Source organism: Mus caroli, unplaced genomic scaffold, assembly GCF_978045245.1.
Source record: "Mus caroli unplaced genomic scaffold, Mus_caroli_1 scaffold_8, whole genome shotgun sequence".
Lineage (NCBI taxonomy): Eukaryota > Metazoa > Chordata > Mammalia > Rodentia > Muridae > Mus > Mus caroli.
This window is the reverse complement of record NW_028227263.1, coordinates 101,433,980-101,452,196: the sequence shown is the minus strand read 5'-3', so window position 1 is coordinate 101,452,196 and position 18,217 is coordinate 101,433,980. Positions and strand designations below refer to the sequence as shown.

General features: G+C 53.3%; 2 protein-coding genes across 3 annotated transcripts; both read right to left on the bottom strand.

The window, feature by feature from the left end:
* Window positions 1-2,561: 2,561 nt before the first annotated feature.
* On the bottom strand, window positions 2,562-9,334 carry Cyth2 (cytohesin 2). Of its 2 annotated transcripts, none has more exons than XM_021167857.3 (12): window positions 9,127-9,334; window positions 8,037-8,184; window positions 7,875-7,941; window positions 7,208-7,326; window positions 6,567-6,647; window positions 5,873-5,985; window positions 5,590-5,738; window positions 5,109-5,220; window positions 3,348-3,424; window positions 3,160-3,231; window positions 2,915-3,069; window positions 2,562-2,830 (listed from the first exon to the last, which is right to left on the bottom strand). In XM_021167857.3, exons 1-12 carry the CDS (start codon window positions 9,143-9,145, stop codon window positions 2,743-2,745), a joined length of 1,200 nt encoding a protein of 399 aa, XP_021023516.1. In that variant the 5' UTR covers window positions 9,146-9,334; the 3' UTR covers window positions 2,562-2,742. The 2 variants fall into 2 exon arrangements, with proteins under 2 accessions (XP_021023516.1, XP_085697852.1); XM_085841726.1 differs by lacking the exon at window positions 9,127-9,334 and adding an exon at window positions 8,541-8,927.
* A 2,261-nt stretch (window positions 9,335-11,595) lies between these two features.
* On the bottom strand, window positions 11,596-15,099 carry Kcnj14 (potassium inwardly rectifying channel subfamily J member 14). The gene is made up of 2 exons (XM_021168897.3): window positions 14,392-15,099; window positions 11,596-13,220 (listed from the first exon to the last, which is right to left on the bottom strand). The coding sequence occupies exons 1-2, from the start codon at window positions 15,097-15,099 to the stop codon at window positions 12,624-12,626; spliced, it is 1,305 nt and encodes a 434-aa protein (XP_021024556.1). The 3' UTR covers window positions 11,596-12,623.
* Between the last annotated feature and the right edge of the window lie 3,118 nt (window positions 15,100-18,217).

The window sequence follows — 18,217 nt, the reverse complement described above, 5'->3', positions numbered from 1 at the left end:
TGGCATCCTAGTTCAAAGAATGAGAGTTAGAGACCTAATGCCAAGTCAAGAGAGGTGGGCTAGGACCTGTGCTGTCTACCTGTCTCACTCTGTGTATCTGTGTGTTTGAGACAAGATCTGTCTGTGGCCCTGGCTGTCCTGTAACCACTGTGTAGACCAGGCTGGCCTCTACTTCACAGAGACAGATTAGCCTGCCTTTGCCTCCTGAATGCTGGGATTAAAGGCATCACCACACCTGGCAAGGGCCAGGATTTTTAGGTCTGAGGAGAGAAGGCTGTGGCCTGAACTGGTGGATTATGAGGGAGGGACAGGACCTTCATGCCTCAGTCTGAGTGAAGAGGGCCAGATCCCTGGTGAGAGCCAGGCCAATCCAAAGTCTGAGATGTTAATGTCCTACCCAGTTGCAGGGAGCAAGGTTAAAGGTCTAATCCCCAGGGAGGAGGGCTGGGGCCAGAACCGCTGCGTCTGAGGGAGGAACCTGGGATCAGAACCCCTGGTCTGAAGGAGGGTATACTATCGCACCAGCCCTCACCCCACAAACTCATATTCAGTTATCTTCAACCACAGAAACTTACTGCTTCACAATTGTGGAGGCTACAAGACCAAGACCATCGACATCAGTATTTGGAAAAATCTCTTCCGTGTTTTGCAAGCCTGGCTTCAGGTAACCGTTGGCACTCCGTTGGCTTGTCTGTGCTTTGCCCCACTCTGCATTCATCCCCACATGGCACCCTCTGTGGCCTTCTGTCCAAACACCCACTTTGGGGACTTTTTATGTGTGTGGGTATGTTGGTGGGCACCCAGAAGGTCGTGGTCTCACATATCTCAATCTGGCTTTGAACACCTTAATTCTTCCACCTCACCTAGCACATGGATTGAAATGAGTCCCCCTCCCCTGACACTTGGCTTGAAGGGCAGCTTAAAGCATTTTGCAATGACCTGAATGTTCCACAAACACTTGCAGCCTAGTGTGGCCAACGTTCCCTTGAGATCTGCAATCAAGTGTGCTGATCATCACAGCCCTGGGCCCGCGGTGGTGGCTCCTCCACTCCCTCCTCCTTCAGTCACTGGGTCCCCGAGACTGCAGACCTCCCCATCCCTTCCCACCTTCGCCTCTACTCACTCTCAGATCACCACAACCACTTCACTTAGACACACTGCCTCAGCCTTGGCTTCTCATAGGCAGGCCTGCATAACCTGTTCTTGCCTCCCTTAGCCACACCAGTCACCATCTTACATGGGCTGATGGTAGTCACCAGTTGCCAGGCAATGATCCTGGGGTGAGAAGCCTTACTGCTAAGGTTTTCCTTTGCCCTCTTGTCTTTGCCACCATCTAGCTCAAATCCACCCCTTAAGCTTGTCAATCAGTGCAAGCCCTTGTGCCAAGAAAACTTGGTCCTAGGGTGTGAAAGACCAAGAACCAAGTTCAGGGACACCTACAAATGGGGAAGTAGAATCCAGATCCCAGACAGTGCCCCCTGCTGCCCACCACCCCGAGGTGGACAGGACAGGCGAAAGGGTGGTTAAGAACCTCTGATGCTCACTGCCCAGTGCGTCCCTGGCCCTTTGGGTGACACGTTGTTTTATTTGGGAATCTCCATTTCACAGCAGCCCCTGGGGGCAGGGGAATAGTAATTCATGACCTTCTCCTAGGAGACAAGACGGCCACTGTGAAGACTGCCACTGTCTACTGACACGTAGCCTGAGCCAAAGCCCACCTAAAACAGAGCCTGGATGCTCCCACATACCCAGATCAGTGCTGTTGGGGTACACACCCACAGGGGTTTGCAAATCCAATACACATGTCCTGGAATCTTAATTCCCAGAAGGCTCCGGAGCAGCCTTCTTTCTTCCCAGTCAGGCCTGCGTGGTAAAGCATGCTGGGAAGAAGCAATTCCTCTAGAACTACCACTTTATGTCTGGCAAGGCAGCTAGCAGTCTGTAATGCTGACACTGGGAGGAGGCAGGATTCAGACTTTAAGCTCACCACAGGCCAGGAAGAGTAATAGAAAAGCTTCCAGGCTAAATGTGGGCAGGCTATTCCACCAGCAGCACAGGAAGACAGGACCACTGGGGACTCAGCATTATTCCTTCACCGAGATCCCCTCTCACGAGTCAGAAACACACACCTCCACAGGAGGCTGGATCTGGGGTTAGAAGAGGCCACTGTCACAACGGCATCCCAGGTACCTCTTGATAGCACTGTGCCCCCTCCTCTAGTACTCTGGGGTACTCATGGACAGCACAGCCGGTTCCTAGTGACCGACGCAGGGCCTTGTCAGGACTTGCTCCCTCCTGAGCCAGTCCTTTGTTGTTCTAGTCTTAGTCTCCTGTGCTAGGCTAGGTCTCCAGTGAGCACAGGTCCAACATGAACATGGTGGGCAGAGCGCATGCAAGAGTATGCTGTGCCTAAATACCACACCGAGACAGTAAACTCTCTCTGGGCTTGAGTGACTTGTCTGGGATGTGCCTGCCTGCAGCCTGTATGCAACCCAGCGTCCTGGTAAATGTCAAAAGAGAATGGGTTCTCAGCTCTCCCAAACCCAAGAAATGAGGGCATCTGCAGGCGCAAGGGATTAAATAATTAATAAGATTACCAACATGTTAATTACAAATAAGGAGTCAGGAGCTAGAGGTGGTGATTTTCCAAATGGGGAACCAGGATCCACAGCCCCAGGGCCCAGGGGTCCTGCCACCCAGGCGGGGCAGCTCCAAAATAAATAATGGAGTTGGGGACAGGGGTCAGGGTTGTTCTTGCTTCTTCTTCACAGAAATTCGCTTCTTTCTTGCTGCCAACATCTCATAGAAGGGGTCCACACTTACAGCAGCCCTGCAAAAAGAGGTGTGATGAGGACCAAGGCCCTGAGCCCAGGCCCGGCCCTCCAGCCTCAGAGTCCAGTCCAACGAGGCTTACTGGATGGATTTGATCCACTCGTCTTTCTCCTCCTGGGTGGGTGCTGAGATTCGGTACACCATGTGGTTCCCCTCCACTACCCGGCCGTCCGCCTCTGTTTTGCAGGCTTTGATGAGTTGTCCCTTATTGTTGGGAATGTAAAGCTCAAAGCAGTTCTAGAACACAGGGAGGGGCAGGTCAGAGGACCCCGAGTCAGTACATGGAGGTACAGGTTTAAGGGCAGGCAGGCACCTTGTGGGCCTCACCGGCTTCCGAGGATCGTCCACCTCACGGATGCTCAGGTTCTCTAGGGGGATAATCCCGCGGGGCTCCTTGTCCTGACAGGCAGAGTTCAGGTTACATGGGTCCCCAGGGACTCCCTTAGAGGGAGAGCTGGGTGCCCTTGCCCTCCTGCCCCCCCCATCCTGGCCGGAGTCTCAGGCTCCACCCTCACCGTAGTGTATTCAAAGTAGTAGAGGCAGTTGTCTGTAAGGATGAACCAACGCCGCTTCCAAGTCTTCACCCGGCCCCCTGCAAGGGAAGGGGTGGGAGGGGCCGGGCTCAGCGGGGAACCGCTGGGGAGGGGGGGAGCAGAGCAGGAAAGGTAGGGTTCTTAGGTCTAGGACAGAGGCAGTGAGGGAAGATAGGCAGGCAAGGACAAGCTGCTGGGGCCCCAGGAGTTGGGGACCCCCTGCTTGGGCCAAAGGTTCTGCCTATTCTGTGGGCACAGGCCCAAGCCCCTCCCCCGGGCCAAGGCAGCCCCTCCCTTTCTGATGGGGTGGGGGCGGGGCAAGAAAACCAGGTACCTACCTCCTGGGGCAGACAGCGAGAAAGCAGGCAGGACCAGGTGTGGAAGGGAAGGCGGAGGGATGGGGTGCCCCCAAGAATCGCAGCGACAGAAATAGGGGGTCAGGGAAGGGATGCATAGGGAGCCAGAGCCACAGCAAGAGAACAGGCAGAGGGGAGGGGGAGAGAGGAAGAAAACCAGTTACATCTACATGGGGTGGAGCCAGGCCCTCCCCCTGCCCACCTTGCTCAGCCTGGCCAGGATAGCCCTGACACCTCTACCCAGATCTTAGCTGTGTGCTCTTACCAAGTCCCTGGCTCTCTCTGGAGACCCACCCACCCATATCTTGTCTGGGACAAGATGGCCTCTGGATGAACCAGTGGGAGTAGAGATGTTTTCATCAGCCATGATGGTCAGAATCAAGCCCATGGCAGACTCCTGCATCTTACTGGCAAGGCACCTTTGAGCCTCAGTTTCTTCAAATGAGAAATGGAAACTACTGCTGGCAGAGCAGCTCAGAGCCCCATCTTGGGGGAAGTTGCTTCTTGCTCCTCCTGAACCACTCTCTGCCGAGGAACCCGATCTTTTGTCATCTTACGAATTTCCCTGCACCCTACAAAGGGGTCAGGGCCAGGTGCTGCCCAGCAAGGGCCGTGTGTAGTCACCAGGATAGCACACTGGCTGTGAAGACACAGTGCCTTGTTCGGTGAGCACATATCAACAAGGCAGGACAGGACCTAAAGGCCTGGAGGGATGCCAAAGCCACTGCTGACCAGCCCAAGGAAAGTGAGGCCCGAGTCTACCCTCACTCTGCGGGGAGAGCCTAGCTACAGCTCTCACGCTCTGGCCCTGAGCAGTGTCCAGGCAGCCCCGCCACTATCCCTCCAGCTTGGCACGGACCCCTGAGTTACTAATGGCTGGCCAGTACCCAGATCCTGCCTGCATCAGCCTCAGGGTTCACAGCACCTGCAGTTCAGAACAACTCTCCTGGTTACTGTCTCTGGCCCTGGATAACTGAGCAGCTGGTTAAAACACGGTGCCATCACACTTCCAACCGGGAACTCAAGAGTCATCTAAAACCATCTGCCTACATCACTCCTGTTCCCTCCTCAGGCAGGCCTGAAGCCCAAAGTTATCCCTATGTTGGCTCACCTTGGGCTGACATTCAGCGGGCCGACAATAAGGCCAAGTCTAGAGCCGTCTGCCAAGCATCTGATCCTGTCCTGGGCCTGGGAGATTTTTACTAAGAGAGGTAAGAGCCTGGCTCATCAGGCCCAGCACATAGACAAGTCTGCTCTTGATTTCAGCCCCATTTTTCAGTTTTGGAAACTTGAGGTTCTCAAAGGTGCAAAAACTGAGGACGGTTGGTCATGACCCAGGCCGCTAGTGTCCCTGCAAGGTGGCCAGCAGGCTCAGGAAGGGACGTACCCAGCTTTAGGAGCCAGCCCTCTCGGTCTGGGTTGAAGAAGGTGTGGGTGAGGTCATTCCCATCATCCTCCGGGATTTTGAAGGGCTCGTTCCGGATGCTGTCGTAGAGGTTCTGAGGGGCAGAAAACAGGTTAGCGACTCCAGGCCCAAGCCACCTTCTGTTCAAGGGTCAGGAAAATCAACTGCTCACTCTCCAGGAGAGAAAGGAAAACAGAACACAGAAGAGATGGGAAGAGGGAGGGAAAGATGGAGGGATGATGATGGGGAAGTCTGTTAAGTTCTCAGAGGTGACGGGAGAGAGAGCCCGCAAAGCCTGAGCGGACACATAGAACACCAACCAAGGGCTAGAGCAGAAACTTGGGAGCAGGTGAGGAAACAGAGTCGAGGGCCACATCCACACACTGTGAGCAGACAGGCACTTCACAGACTGAGAGCCCTGAGCACAAGGTTAGAAGAGGGTGGGGCTGGGAACAGCACTGACCCTGAGAAGATCCTCAGGCAGGTCCCCACCCTCGTTGATGCCCCGGTTCATGGCCACAAAGCGCTCCAGACCCGGCTTGTCCCTGACATTGGGATTGTGAAGGCTGGTGTTCAGCATGATCACGGCAAAGGACAACACGTAGCAGGTGTCTGTACCAGGTAAAAGAGGCAGCTGGTGAGGCCCATGACCGACCTGGACCCTTTGTCTGGTCCTCTCATCTGGTGATCCCGACTCTAGCACTCCTTCCTTAGACCATAGGTCCACACCTGTCCTCTGCTCCTACCTGTAGACTGGAAGACCCCAGGGTTGCATAAGCAGTATCTCTGGGCAAAGGCCTCCATCATTCGATCAATTTTCTGAGCCTCTCCAGGGAGGCGAAAGCTCCACAGGAATTGCCTGGTATGGAGAGAGGCAGGTTAGGCATAGGTTTCAGGGCTGGAAAACACGTCTTAATCTCTGTTAAAAGCAGACAAATCATTATCTAAACCTTGTCTGGTGTGGCGATGCACACACTTTTAATCCCAGTACCCAGGAGAGAGGCAAGTGATCTCGATGTGAATTCAAGGATAGCCCCTGGTTTACAGAGTTTCAGACCAACCAGGGCTACACAATGAAATGCTGTCTCAACCCCAACCCCTAAACAACCAAACAGATTCCAAATCTCTCTGCTCCAACTGTAGCTTCAGGTATAGGCATGTATTCTGATCAGATCTGTAAACTCTGGCCAAGGATTCTGGTGGGTCTATGTAGAAACAGCCTTTTTTTCCACTCCCTAAGTTTGATAAATTGGACGGGGGGTCACAGGTGCTTTTGCTGTCAAAAAGGGGAATCCACTGAGAACAGCGGGAAAGCGGGCCCCACCCCGGGCTTGTCTTATTTGAGAGACATTTCCTGAGGTGAATGTGGCTTGTTTCTGTTGGTGTGGCTCCCCCCCACAGCTGAGAAAGCCCTGGCATTTCTGCCATTTCTGTTCTCACCGGAGGGCCTGCACCAGGTTGAGGTCGGTGAACTCATGGAGATCCACAAAAGCATGGAGCACAGACAGGTTCAGCTCTTCCCTGGAGGGAGAGACAGTCACATCAGGATGAGTGATAGGACAGATAACAATGTCACATCTTGTTCACTGTGCTTCCCCCACAGCAGCTCCGCCTGTCCCCTGACTTCATCCACAGGCTGGGTCCTGGAATAGGACACTTTGCTCTTGCAGCCTGTCAGATCTTTGAGCACACAGAGGACCTAAGGTCTCTTCTCTTAACTGTTCTCCTTAGAATCCTTTATCTCAAGAGCTGGCATTCATCTAAGCATTCACAAGCAATTGCCAGTTTCTACTTACTCACGTTATCTGCAGAGGGTTTCTATATACTGTGACTCTGCCCCATGGCTCCAGACTTCCAGACAATCCACTTGGTTAAGCCACTAACTTTCAGGCTTCAACAGTAACCGCAAACATAAATGGTGCCCTGACTTACTGGATGTCTTCAGGCACCACTTTCCAATACTCTCAAGCTCCCCCAAGAGCCAGTCAGTCCAGTGTATCCACCCAGTGGAGGCCACAGACCTGCTCTACCCCATGAGGTGCTAATGAGAGTGGGAGCACGGTCCAGGCCTGGCAGCTCACCTTTCCCCTAGGTAGTCCCCAATGGCTGTCTTGTTCAGCCCCTCGCCCTTGTACAGGAAGCGGGCAATTTCCTCAGGTGTGTTCTGCAGAAGTTCATGCTCCACCAAGAATTGGATCCCCTAGAGGAAGGGGGCCAGATGTGTGCCCAGGGCAGAGGTTCCTGCTCCCCACGAACCTCAGCATCCAAGCCCCCTCACCCTAACAGCATAATCACCTACACAGAGCTCCGCATGCACCATCCCTAACCCAGTCCCTCAGCCTCTAAGGCTAATTCCAGCATGTCCAACCGGGTCTGCAAGGAACAGGTTTGAAGGATAACTGAATACTCTACACATTACAATAAAGAAATGAAGAAGGTACCAGACACCTGTCCATCAAGCCATGAACATGGAATCCATTTCTGGCTCTTCCTGTGTCGTGAAAACCCCTCTCTTACTGCCCTATCTCACCCTGAACTGTTAGCACTTCTATCTAGGGGATACCTGAGGCTATGACAGGGTCTTAGGATTCTCAGCATTGCAAAGCACAGGGCCAGGCCCTCAGTACACAGATAATCATGGAACAGATGCGTAGGGATCCAGAGTCTGCTGTCTAAAGGCTACCTATTGTCTTAACACTTCTAGAACCAGGGATATGAGAACCATGCCAGAGTATCTCCCCCACTAACCTTTTTGGGGTCCATGTTGAATTTCTTCCTGCCCATTGCCATCTTCCGGTTCCGCTGCAAGGTCTTACTGCAAAAGCAGGGTGGGGAGCAGCCAAGGGCCAATGCTTGAGCATCCAGGGCCCTGGCTAAGCCCCATGTCCCATGAGTGCCCACAGGCCTCACCTGCCCTCATTGGCCTCCAGACCCTCCACCTCGCTCATAGCTTCGCTTAGCTCTTCTCGCAGGCGCTGGATCTCCACCAGCAGCTCCTGCTTGCGCCGCCGGATGTTCTCCAACTCCATGCGCTCCTCTGGAGTCAAGTCTGGGGGCTCTGGGGACCAGGGTCAATAAATTAGTTCTGGGGGTCAGGACTCCTGCATCCTGAGAAAGGATTTGGGCTGGGGGCCTGGATTCCTGTCCAGAAGAGGAATGGGTACCAGAAGTCTGAGGAGAGGGGGTAAGACTCTTGAGTCCTTAGCTTGTGGCAGAAGTGCCTAGGAATCCCAGCTCATAGGTCTGAGGATGAATTTCTGGGCCAATTACTTGAAAGGCAACTAGTCCCTGGGATCCTGGACCCATCACCACAGTTAGAAACTCCTGAGTCTGAATTTTAGATGCTTATTTGGAAGCCCTGGCTCCTTGGTCCCAACACAGTAGAACAGGATGCTTGGATATTGGAAACATTACTTGGAAGGACACAGGGCCTTGGACTCATGGCTTCATCATCAAAAGGGCTTTGGGGTCTTAGATCTCGGATGCAAATCTTGGAAAGACACCAGGACTCCGGCTTCTGGATCCACCACTGTAGGGATCCTAGCATGAACCTGGGGTGCATTTCTCGTAAGGGGGCCAGATTCTGGCTCCATCATGATGGGAAAGTTGGGGGTCCTGAATCTTGGGTGCATTTCTTGGAAAAGAACCGAGGTTCTGGTTCCGCCAAGAGGACACCGTGGCCTGGATCTGGGGTACACTGTAGAGACAAGCTACGGCAGCAGGATCCTGGGTCAGGGTCGGAAAGGACCGCGTTAAGCCTAGGTCCGCAGGAAGAAAGCCAGGCCGCCGCTCCCGCGGGTGTACGCCCCGCCCCGCTGCGCGCCCCGCCCCGCCCGCCGTCGCCGGAAGCGGGCTCGGCCCAAACAATGGCCCGGGACCCCCGGCTCTCGGCCGCGCCGGAAGCCCGTCCCGCGCGCTGAAAGAAGCCTCGCCACTGCCCTGCTGTCCGCGGCGGGGCTTGGGAGCCGCTCCGCCCGCCCGCCCGCCTCGCCCGGCCTACCGTAGACACCGTCCTCCATGGCGGCTAGGAAGGCCCGCGGGGAGTCCGGGGCGGTTCCGCCGGCTGGGCCTGCGTCCGCGTCGGCCCGCGGGCTCGAGTGAGCCCGCTCAAACGCCCCAGGAGCCACCGCCGCCTCCTCAGCGCCCGTCCTCAGCGCCGAAAAGACTCTCCCTTCACGGCCCAACCGCCCGGCCGGTGGGGCCCGCCCCTTACTTTGACACCACCCAATCTGCTGCGGGTCTCCCAGAATGCTCCGCCCCCCAGCCCCACAAGATAATTTCCAGGACCAATAGGCACACAAGAAGGAGATGCAGGCACGTACAGCTGGCAATGGACTGCTAGCCTGACCAATCGGACTGTGGGTAGTGTGCTCGGTCCCACCTCCGAAACAAAGGAAAATCCTTGGCAGCTTTATCCTCCAATAAGAAAACTGAAAAAGAAGTGACCAGGAGGTGTGGCTTCATGAAGAGGGAAGATTGCGCCTGCGCACAAGCCAGACTAGCGGTACTTAACCCTACCCCCCCACCAGGCATTCGTTGTTAGGGGGCGGTGCTTTGTTAGTTTTGTTGTCAAGGGTGGGGTCTCAACCTTGGGTTGCAGCTCGAGCCACACCTCCTGGCCCTCCTCGCTAGCTTTTGACCGCAGTGGTTGCCCAGCAACTGAGAGCCACACAGGTCGGTCTTTTTGCCTCCTTTCTCAGGGTACTTCTCTGCAGGTCGCTATCTCTGAACCCTTTTCATACCTCTACATGAGACTTTCCTACACACCTCAAATCTCCTCAGAATCAAAGGATGGTAAATAAAAGCATTCTTTCTTCCAAATGTTATGGTATTGGGTACCGTGAATGCTCGGAGGCTCTTCCTCTCTCCTAAACTCTCCCTCTTAGCTTCCTCTTCCTAAAATCCTGCCTTCCCCAGGCATTCTCCTAAGACACCCCTTTTTCCTCAGAATCTTCTGTCTGGCACTCTGTCAACTCTCCAAGACCCTGTGCTTAAAGTCCTCCTTCCATCCAACCTTTTCAGTCCCCACACTCCTACCCTTTTTTTTTTTTTTTTTTTTCTTTTCGAGACAGGGTTTCTCTGTATAGCCCTGGCTGTCCTCGAACTCAGAAGTCCTCCTACTTCTGCCTCCTAAATGCTGGGATTAAAAGGCGTGGGCCACCACTGCTCGGCTCACTGCTTTTCTTAAACTCATCCCTCCACACAGAATTCTCCTCTTTACAGGGAAAGCAGTGAGGGGCCTGTGTGATGGGGACTCCGGCACACTTGTAAATCCCAGGCCCATGATGGGGCTTCCAGGTCTTGTCCTCATTTGTGTCCCTGAGCTGCTCAGGTGGGGGCAGATTCTGGGCCAGGGCTTGGGTAAGCCTCTGGATTAGTCACGGAGCCTCCTAATCCCCTCTGTGACCTTTATGACTGGCGTGACCCATGCCCTCCCTCGTGGAGACCCTGGGTACACCAGTTCTACCCAGTTCTCTCTTTTCATTAGAATCCCATGTCCCTGCCTGTTCAGCCCAAGTTAGCATCCTTCTCCGCCATGGTCTCCTTTGTTCCCAGTCCCTGCCCTGGACTTGGAGGTGGGAGAGCTGCCAGCTAATTAATCCTGTCCGGTCATTACCTGGGGATTCTGAAGGATAAAGCAAGATGAGAACCAGAGGAGGGGATGGGTGGACTCAGCACTCAGGCAAGCCAGTGCCAGTGATGGTGCTGGCTCCCAGTAGGGAACATGAGTGAGGACACCTCCACTTTCTGGCACCTCCCCTGAGGCTGGCCATCAGCCTGCTGAGCACTTAGGCGGCTGCACCAATGGGTAAAGGCCAAGAACAGAGACCCACAATTTCAGAAATAGAGGCACCCTGCCAGAGCTCCGGGGCCTTCATACAGTGACAGGGTTCCCCTGTGAACGCCTCCACTTCTCACAGTGGATATACCCTAGAGACAACAGCTGCCTCTCCCATCCCAAGCCCCTAAGCTGGAGTAGGGAAATGGTGACACTGGCCCCTGGTGATAGCCCATGCTTTTGGCTCGTTCTGAATCTAAATACATGGATCCAGCCATCAAGTCAGTGTCCTCTCCACGACTCCTGGAAGGCTGTTTCAGCATGAGGGCAGGGAGAGGAAATCTCAGGACCTACACTGTATCTTAGCCTCTGTAAGGTGAAGGACCACCCTGCCAGGAGGGCCCTTGGAGAACTGTGGTTGTTGTTACAGGGAAAACAGAAGCATCAAGAGGAGAGATTTGCCTAAAGTCCTGAAGTTACTTGTAGCTGCTGGGATCTAAATGAAGTGAGCCTTCCCGGATCTCTGCAGGACTCCAATTAGCTTGGGTCTTTCACATCTTACTACAGAACAAACAGAAAAGATAGAGATCTGTATTTATATCATATATAATACACATCTGTATAATATCTGTGAGAAAGAGACACATATCACTAGGTACAGTAATCCAGAATAGTTTGGGCTTGCTGGCCTCAGCCTCTTCCTTCCCTTTTCCATTCGTTAGCTCTGTGATCATCTAGGCTCTTGCTTGCAAGCTCCACCCAGAGCAGTGTCTGCCTTCTAGAGCTGTCCATCTGAAGGTGACTAGGACTTCTAGGCTTTGGGACAGGACAGCGCTGGTCTCTGGAGTTTTGATTCCTTTTGGCATTACAGAACCATAGCAAGCCACCCAAGGTCGTGGTGGTCCTCAGCCCTGCTAGGCAGAGCGGAGCCAGCAAATCACAGACAGCTAGGATCCCACCCGGACTCTGATCAGCCTTGAACCACAGAACCTGATTCCTTTGGATGCTCTAAGAATGGCACTTCAAACAAAAACAAAATTCACCCTGTGGATCATGGAGAAGCCAGACCTACCTACCCCCTCTAGCCGGACCCTAAACAGCCAGTCCTCCAGGGTCCTCCAGGATCTGGAACCTTAATGTGTCAGCTTAGTCCTTCCACACTCAGAAACCTACCAATGTTTTGTGTATTCTAGAAACATAGCTTTGTAGTTTTTGGAGCAGCTCCACTCTCCTCTAGCCAACCTGTTTTAGAATCCCCAGTGTCAACTTAGACTCAAGAGAATCTCAACTCTTGGGCTTTCTTGGTGGGCCTTTTCTCCACACACGGTCCAGTCACTGTTCTGTCTTTGGTCAATTATGATGATCCTGAATCCTTGTTTCTTGATCTGTGTAAATTGACATTTTCCTCCGTGAGGCTGTGTATCTCACTGATGTCCAACCAAAATCCAGCCTCCACGCCTTGTCTCTTGTATGGTCCAGAAATCTGATCCTTCGGCTCTGGTAAGCCTCGGGAATCCAGCTCATAAAGGGGTCTCGGGAGTGAGAATGGAGCAGAGAAATAAAGGTGTGGTATATCTGTGGTAGACATCCTCGTGGTTTATGGTCACCTCAGCAGGCCACTGGTCCTGAGAAACCCCTGTCCCACTCCCATCAGAGGCTGGAAGGAAGCTGTCATCTTTGGGAAGGGGTGTCATATGGGGAAGTGGGCCTCAGCTGTGTCATGGAGGCAGGGTCAGAGCCAGGGTTGGTGTAAGAGCTTGGGGGCTGGCAGCCCTCTCTGGGGTCTCTGCTGAAGTCCCCTCCTTAGTGTCCTCCTCCTCATCTTCCTCCTGGCAGCAGCTCAGAGCAAGTTCATTCTCATAACAAAATGCAGTGAGGGAGCCAGGGAAACTTGACTTAGGGCTGTGGGAAGCCTGCTCTGCCCGTTCATCCAGCTCCTTGGCACTGCAGACTGGTGTCCCTGGGACCTCATATGTTCGATGGAAGTGGCGATAGTCAACCTCATACTGGGAGCCACGCTGGAAGAGGACCGGCTCGAAGCGATGTCCCCAGAGCAGCTCACCTGGGAGGTAAGATGAGCGGCACTGTGTAGTCATGGCTGTGGCCTCAACCATACCTTCAAGAATGACCACCAGCTCAAAGTCAGCCCGGGCCAGCTCGGCCCGCCCCAGCTCATACAGTGGACTGGCAGAGTCAATCTCATGTACAATGGTAATGGGGGATACGAGGAAGATGCGATCAGTGCCTCCATCAAAACCAACATCTACATCCTGGTGGTCCAGTGGGATGTACTCACCCTCGGGGGTCACACGGGGCTGTGCAGGAGCAAGAGGACAGAGTCAGAGAAGTGAACAAGGATTACAGAAAGAGAGGAGCAAAGATACAAAGAAAGAACAAAGAGCAATACAGTGAGATTGATCCAGAGACAGGCACAGAGGCAGGCAGACAGACAGATGGACGGACAGATAGAAGCAAAGACAGACAGATTCCGGGAGAAAGGCACACAGACTCAAACCCAGGGAAAGGGGAACACAAACCCCAAACACCAGGGCAACCAAAACTCAGGAGCGAGGGAAGGCAGAAGAGACCTGGAGACTTAGAGAGCTAGGAACCCAGAGAGAGACAGGAGGATGTACAGGGTACATCTGGCTCCAACAGGAACTATTCAGGCGGCTGTGCCTCTCATCCCACTGAGTATAGGGCTGAGCACACGGAGAAGTGTGTGTCAGTACTGGCAGTGTGTCAGGAGTTTTGCCTCCTACTTACTACCCTATGACTGTCTTTCACGCTGTGTCGCTGCCCCACAGACCTCTAGAAGTGACCTCCTGGGTTATCTTGGGCGTTTTAAAGGGCTAGGAGCTCAAGTATGGTTGGGGCTCTTTTTCTGTGCCCCAGGGGCTTCTGGAAGCTGCATTTCCCACAATTAGCCACCCGCTCATCTGACCTCAAGTGCAACCTCTACTAGGCTAATGCTGACTGCAACTCAATGGTTTGTTGGGGACCCAGCCACTTGAACAATGTGGCCCCAAGTCAGGAGCATAGAAGCTTCTACAGCAGTGCTTGGAGGAGGTTGCTGTCCCAGGGGCTGGGGAGAATGGCTTCATGCTGGGACTGTTTCTAGCCTAGGTGCTCTACTTATTGGGCAGGAGATGGGTGGGAGAGCCTGGGACCCAACTCCTGAGTTTCTGTCATCCTTTCTCCTGGGAATTGTGCCCTGGACAGTGGCAAGGCCTCACAGTCCCCAACACCCACTCAACACATCTCAGGCTGCTGCACAGGCACTTCCCTGCCTTAATGTTGCTGGGAGCTGCAGGAGCAGCAGCAGCGGAGTGGGTGTCTAGAGCACTCAGTAAACTCCTATCAGGCAGCTTCCAGGACAAGGGGTCTTCCCACACTTTCCAACCGTTCCTCTTCTAATCACACACGCACGGCACACACCTGTAGCATCTGGATCCCCTCTCTATCCCCCACACTACCCCCCCTCACCTGCAGCAGCTGGGCCCGCACGTGAGCCTCCACCAGGTGGCTGCGTCGCAGGTTGCCCACCCGCCACATGAGGCAGAGACGGTGGTCTCGCAGAGCCACCACTGCGTTCTCACTGAAGACTAGTGTCTCGTTGCGTTTCTTGGGCTTGGCCATCTTGGCCATAACTGCACCCACGACGAAGGCGTCGAGCACACAGCCTGCGATGCACTGCAGCACCACAGCGGCCACAGCAGCTGGACACTCCTCGGTGACGCTGCGCACACCATAGCCTATGGACGTCTGTGTCTCCAGTGCAAAGAGGAAGGCAGCCAGGAAGCTGGCCACTTGCGAGAAACAGGGAGCCGGTGGCGGTGGGGCAGCTAGGTCGCCGTGCAGCGAGGCTATGAGCCAGAAGGTCAGGCCGAAGAGCAACCAGGAGGCGAGGAAGGAACAGGAGAAGAGCAGGCACATCCAGCGCCAGCGCACGTCCACACATGTGGTGAACAGGTCACTTAGGTAGCGCGCGCCCTGGCCGCCCAGATTCACGAAGCGCACATTGCAGTGCCCATCTTTTTTAACGAAGCGCCCGCGGCGCCGGCTCCCAGCTACCGGCCCAGGCGCCCACCCATTGCGGCACAGCCCGGCCCCCGCCTCTTCCTCATCGCCAGCTCGACTGTTTCCTGGCTCCAGCGCGCCGCTCAGGCGGCGCAGGGCCCTGGCCAGGCCCATTGGGTGGGGAGACCCCCTCTAGATCTGTCCTAGCGGGGGGCAGGCGCCCCAAACCTGCAGAACAAAAAAAAAATGGGTAGGAATGTCAGGGGTACCAGGAACTGGAGGACCCACCGGCCACACTGTCTTTTGCATCCTCAGCTAACAAAAAGGATAGGGCAGTACTCATGGACAACATTTAAGACTATCCTGCCTGCCATAGGAAACTTGGTATAGGTACAACTGTAGCAGAGGGTTTGAAGTCCAAGTAATTGTTGACAGGGTTTCTCTGTGTAGCTCTGGCTGTCCTGGAACTCACTCTGTAGACCAGGCTGGCCTCAAACTCAGAAATCCACCTGCTTCTGCCTCTTAAGTGCTGGGATTGAAGGCGTGCGCCACCACTGCCCAGCTCAAGTAATGTTTTTATGACATATGCCAAATTGGTGGCTGACACTGCTGCAAACACTGTTTGTGGATTTACACATTCGTGGGGTGTGTGTGGGGGTGTTTGCTTTTGAGATGGTACCGGTGTGGAACACAAAGGGACTCCTGAATGTCAGGCAGTGCTCTACCACTTAACCATGCCTCTAGCACAAAGAACAGTTTTGAGGGGTGGCGAGATGGCTCAGCAGGTAAGAGCACTGACTGCTCTTCCTGAAGGTCCTGAGTTCAAATCTCAGCAACCACATGGTGGCTCACAATCACCCGTAATGAGATCTGGTGTGTCTGAAATCAGCTACAGTGTACTTACATATAATAATAAATAAATCTTAAAAAAAGAAGTTTCAAGATAGACAATATAATCTTACGATATAAACTGCTTAAGACCATAGCTACTCAAGCTAGGGTTTGAATGCTAGCAGTTTAGCTCCTGAATCCTTGTAGGTGACTACCAATACCAAGAACCAGAAGGAAAAACTACCCAGGCCCTGGTGTGTGGTGCACATAACTGTATCCACAGACCCTGGTGTGTGGTGCAGAACTCATGAGGCTGATATAGAAGCATAGAGAATTTGAGGTCAGCCAGAGCTACAAAAAGCCATGACTCATACAAGTAACAAGGGTTCTACCCAGCAGAGAAAAAGAAATGAGGGACAAAGGCCAAACAAAATGAACAATTTCTTTGTTGAGGCTACCTTATGAGCTCCAGTGAGCTTTTCGCCTCAGTCCCTGGAGAATGTGGGAACACAGGCCATGTACCTTAAAACATTTTAAGTGGAAGCAGCCAATTCCAGGCATTGTTCAGTGCCTTGTATCTTTTTTTTTTTTTCCTGTTCCCTGTATCTTCTACATCATTTATACCCTCTGAATTTGCCAAACTCGGACTGAAAGCAATGTTCTCTGTACTGAACATGCAGACCTTTTTACACATTTGTATTCCCTGAACAATACTGTAAAACTACATAGCAAAGCTGGGTGGTGGCAGAAGTCCACACCTTTAATCCCAACACTTGAGAGGCAGACACAGGCAGATCCCTGAGGATCTGAGGCCAGCCTGGTCTACTGAGCGAGTTCCAGGACAGTCAGGGCTACAGAGAAAACCCTGTCTTGAAAAAAACCAACAAAACCCCAATATATAGCATTACATTGTTCTGTATTGGAATCTAGAGGTTTTGTTTTTGAAACAGTTTTCCCATACCGATCCTTCTGCCTCCACACCCTAAGGGCAAGGATCACAGGCCTAAAGCACTAGGCTCAGCTATAGAGAAGAAGCACTTGGGACAGTATGTGGCAGTTACCTCCATCTGAGGAAAGAGATGGCTTGGGGGAAAGTATGCAGGGTTTCTTTGTAAGCTGGTAAAAGTCCTAGCATTACTGCTCAACTCTGACTACACTACAGGTCATTGGACAGGTTAGGCCGTGTGGTTCAGTAGCAGTGCTTGTGGTCCATGCCTCAGGCCCCTGGGTTTTAGGCCCCAGCATTCCAAAAGAAACATCAGATCTGATGATAGATGAATTACTTTCAAATGAAGCTACTACTAAGTTCAGCCTTGACCCTCTGATCTGAGGCCACTCCTACTAGTCCTCAGTTTCCTTAACAAGGATAGGGACAACATCCCAGTAAGGAAACCACCTCTGGTCACAAAGACCCAGGCCCTGCTGGTCATTGCGGAGGAAAGTGGAGCTGAGTGCCAGGCCAGCCTACACATCAAGACCTTAACTATAAAAGGAAAAAAAAAACAAAAACAAAAACAACAAAAAAATCCCTCAGGGCCTCATCTGATTAGAGTCTAACCCAGGCTCCCTTTTCCTAGAGTTCTGATTTGCTCATTTGAGGATGGAGATCAAAATCCCTGACTTGAAAGGTAAGAGGGGCTCTGGAGTCCTTGGGCAGCTGTTAGGCCAACTGCTGACATGGGCACTAAGGTCTGACAGTTGGGTGTGGTGGGTGTTTATGGACCTTTCTGAGCCTCAGAGTGGAGGGCAGGTCTGAGCCTTCAAGCTCACCTCCAGCCACTTCAGGGCTGATAGGGTCCAAGTGTTGCCAGTGTTATCTACAGCTCTGTACTCTAGGCACACTAGACTCGACTCTAAGGCCCTCATGGGCTTTGGTGGAACCATCTGAGTGGTACATTTAAGAAAGCTATGTCAAGTTCACCACTTATAGCTCAAGAGTGCGTGCCTTGTATCTCCTTTCTTAGTCTCCATGGTATCCAGAAAGTCCATCCAGGGCTCACTAGGCCCCCCCGACAGTTGCCAACCTAAGGCTGAGAGGGTGGAGCGGGACGGAGTCGACACAGCAGCCCAGAATGCTGAAGGTCATTCTCGGGTGGGGGAGCAAGCTGGTCTCAAGAGCAGGGGTACAGTTGGAAGTGTGAGTCAACTTTCATGAGCAGCCTTTGAAGCAGGGCTCCTACTTTGCAATGGTTTCCAAGAGCTAGCTAGGGAGAGGGGGACAGTGGAACCACCCAACTTCAAGTCCCTTAGCTGGAGCGAGGTGGCAAGTTCAGATACCAATGAGTCCTTGGATACCAAGCCCCAGTGAGGACCACAGTGCTGGCAGTGGGACAAGCCCATGAGCCTATGGAAGACTTGCAGTGGCCCAGGGTACCTACCAGCCTCTAGGAGTCACCTTGCACTGATGGCTCAGGGGGCCAGGGGCCAAGGACTTCACCCCATCTCATTCTGGGGCTCCCGT

Coding starts and splice junctions, on each gene's coding strand:
- Cyth2 (XM_085841726.1), bottom strand. CDS start 8,688: ATGCACCCCAGGTTCATGCTAGGATCCCTACAGTGGTGGATCCAGAAG. Junction 7,942..8,036: donor CTGGAGGCCAATGAGGGCAG/GTGAGGCCTGTG, acceptor CTGCTTTTGCAG/TAAGACCTTGCAGCGGAACC. Junction 7,327..7,874: donor TCAACATGGACCCCAAAAAG/GTTAGTGGGGGA, acceptor CCCTTCCTCTAG/GGGATCCAATTCTTGGTGGA.
- Kcnj14 (XM_021168897.3), bottom strand. CDS start 15,099: ATGGGCCTGGCCAGGGCCCTGCGCCGCCTGAGCGGCGCGCTGGAGCCA. Junction 13,221..14,391: donor TGCGGGCCCAGCTGCTGCAG/GTGAGGGGGGGT, acceptor GCTCCTGCACAG/CCCCGTGTGACCCCCGAGGG.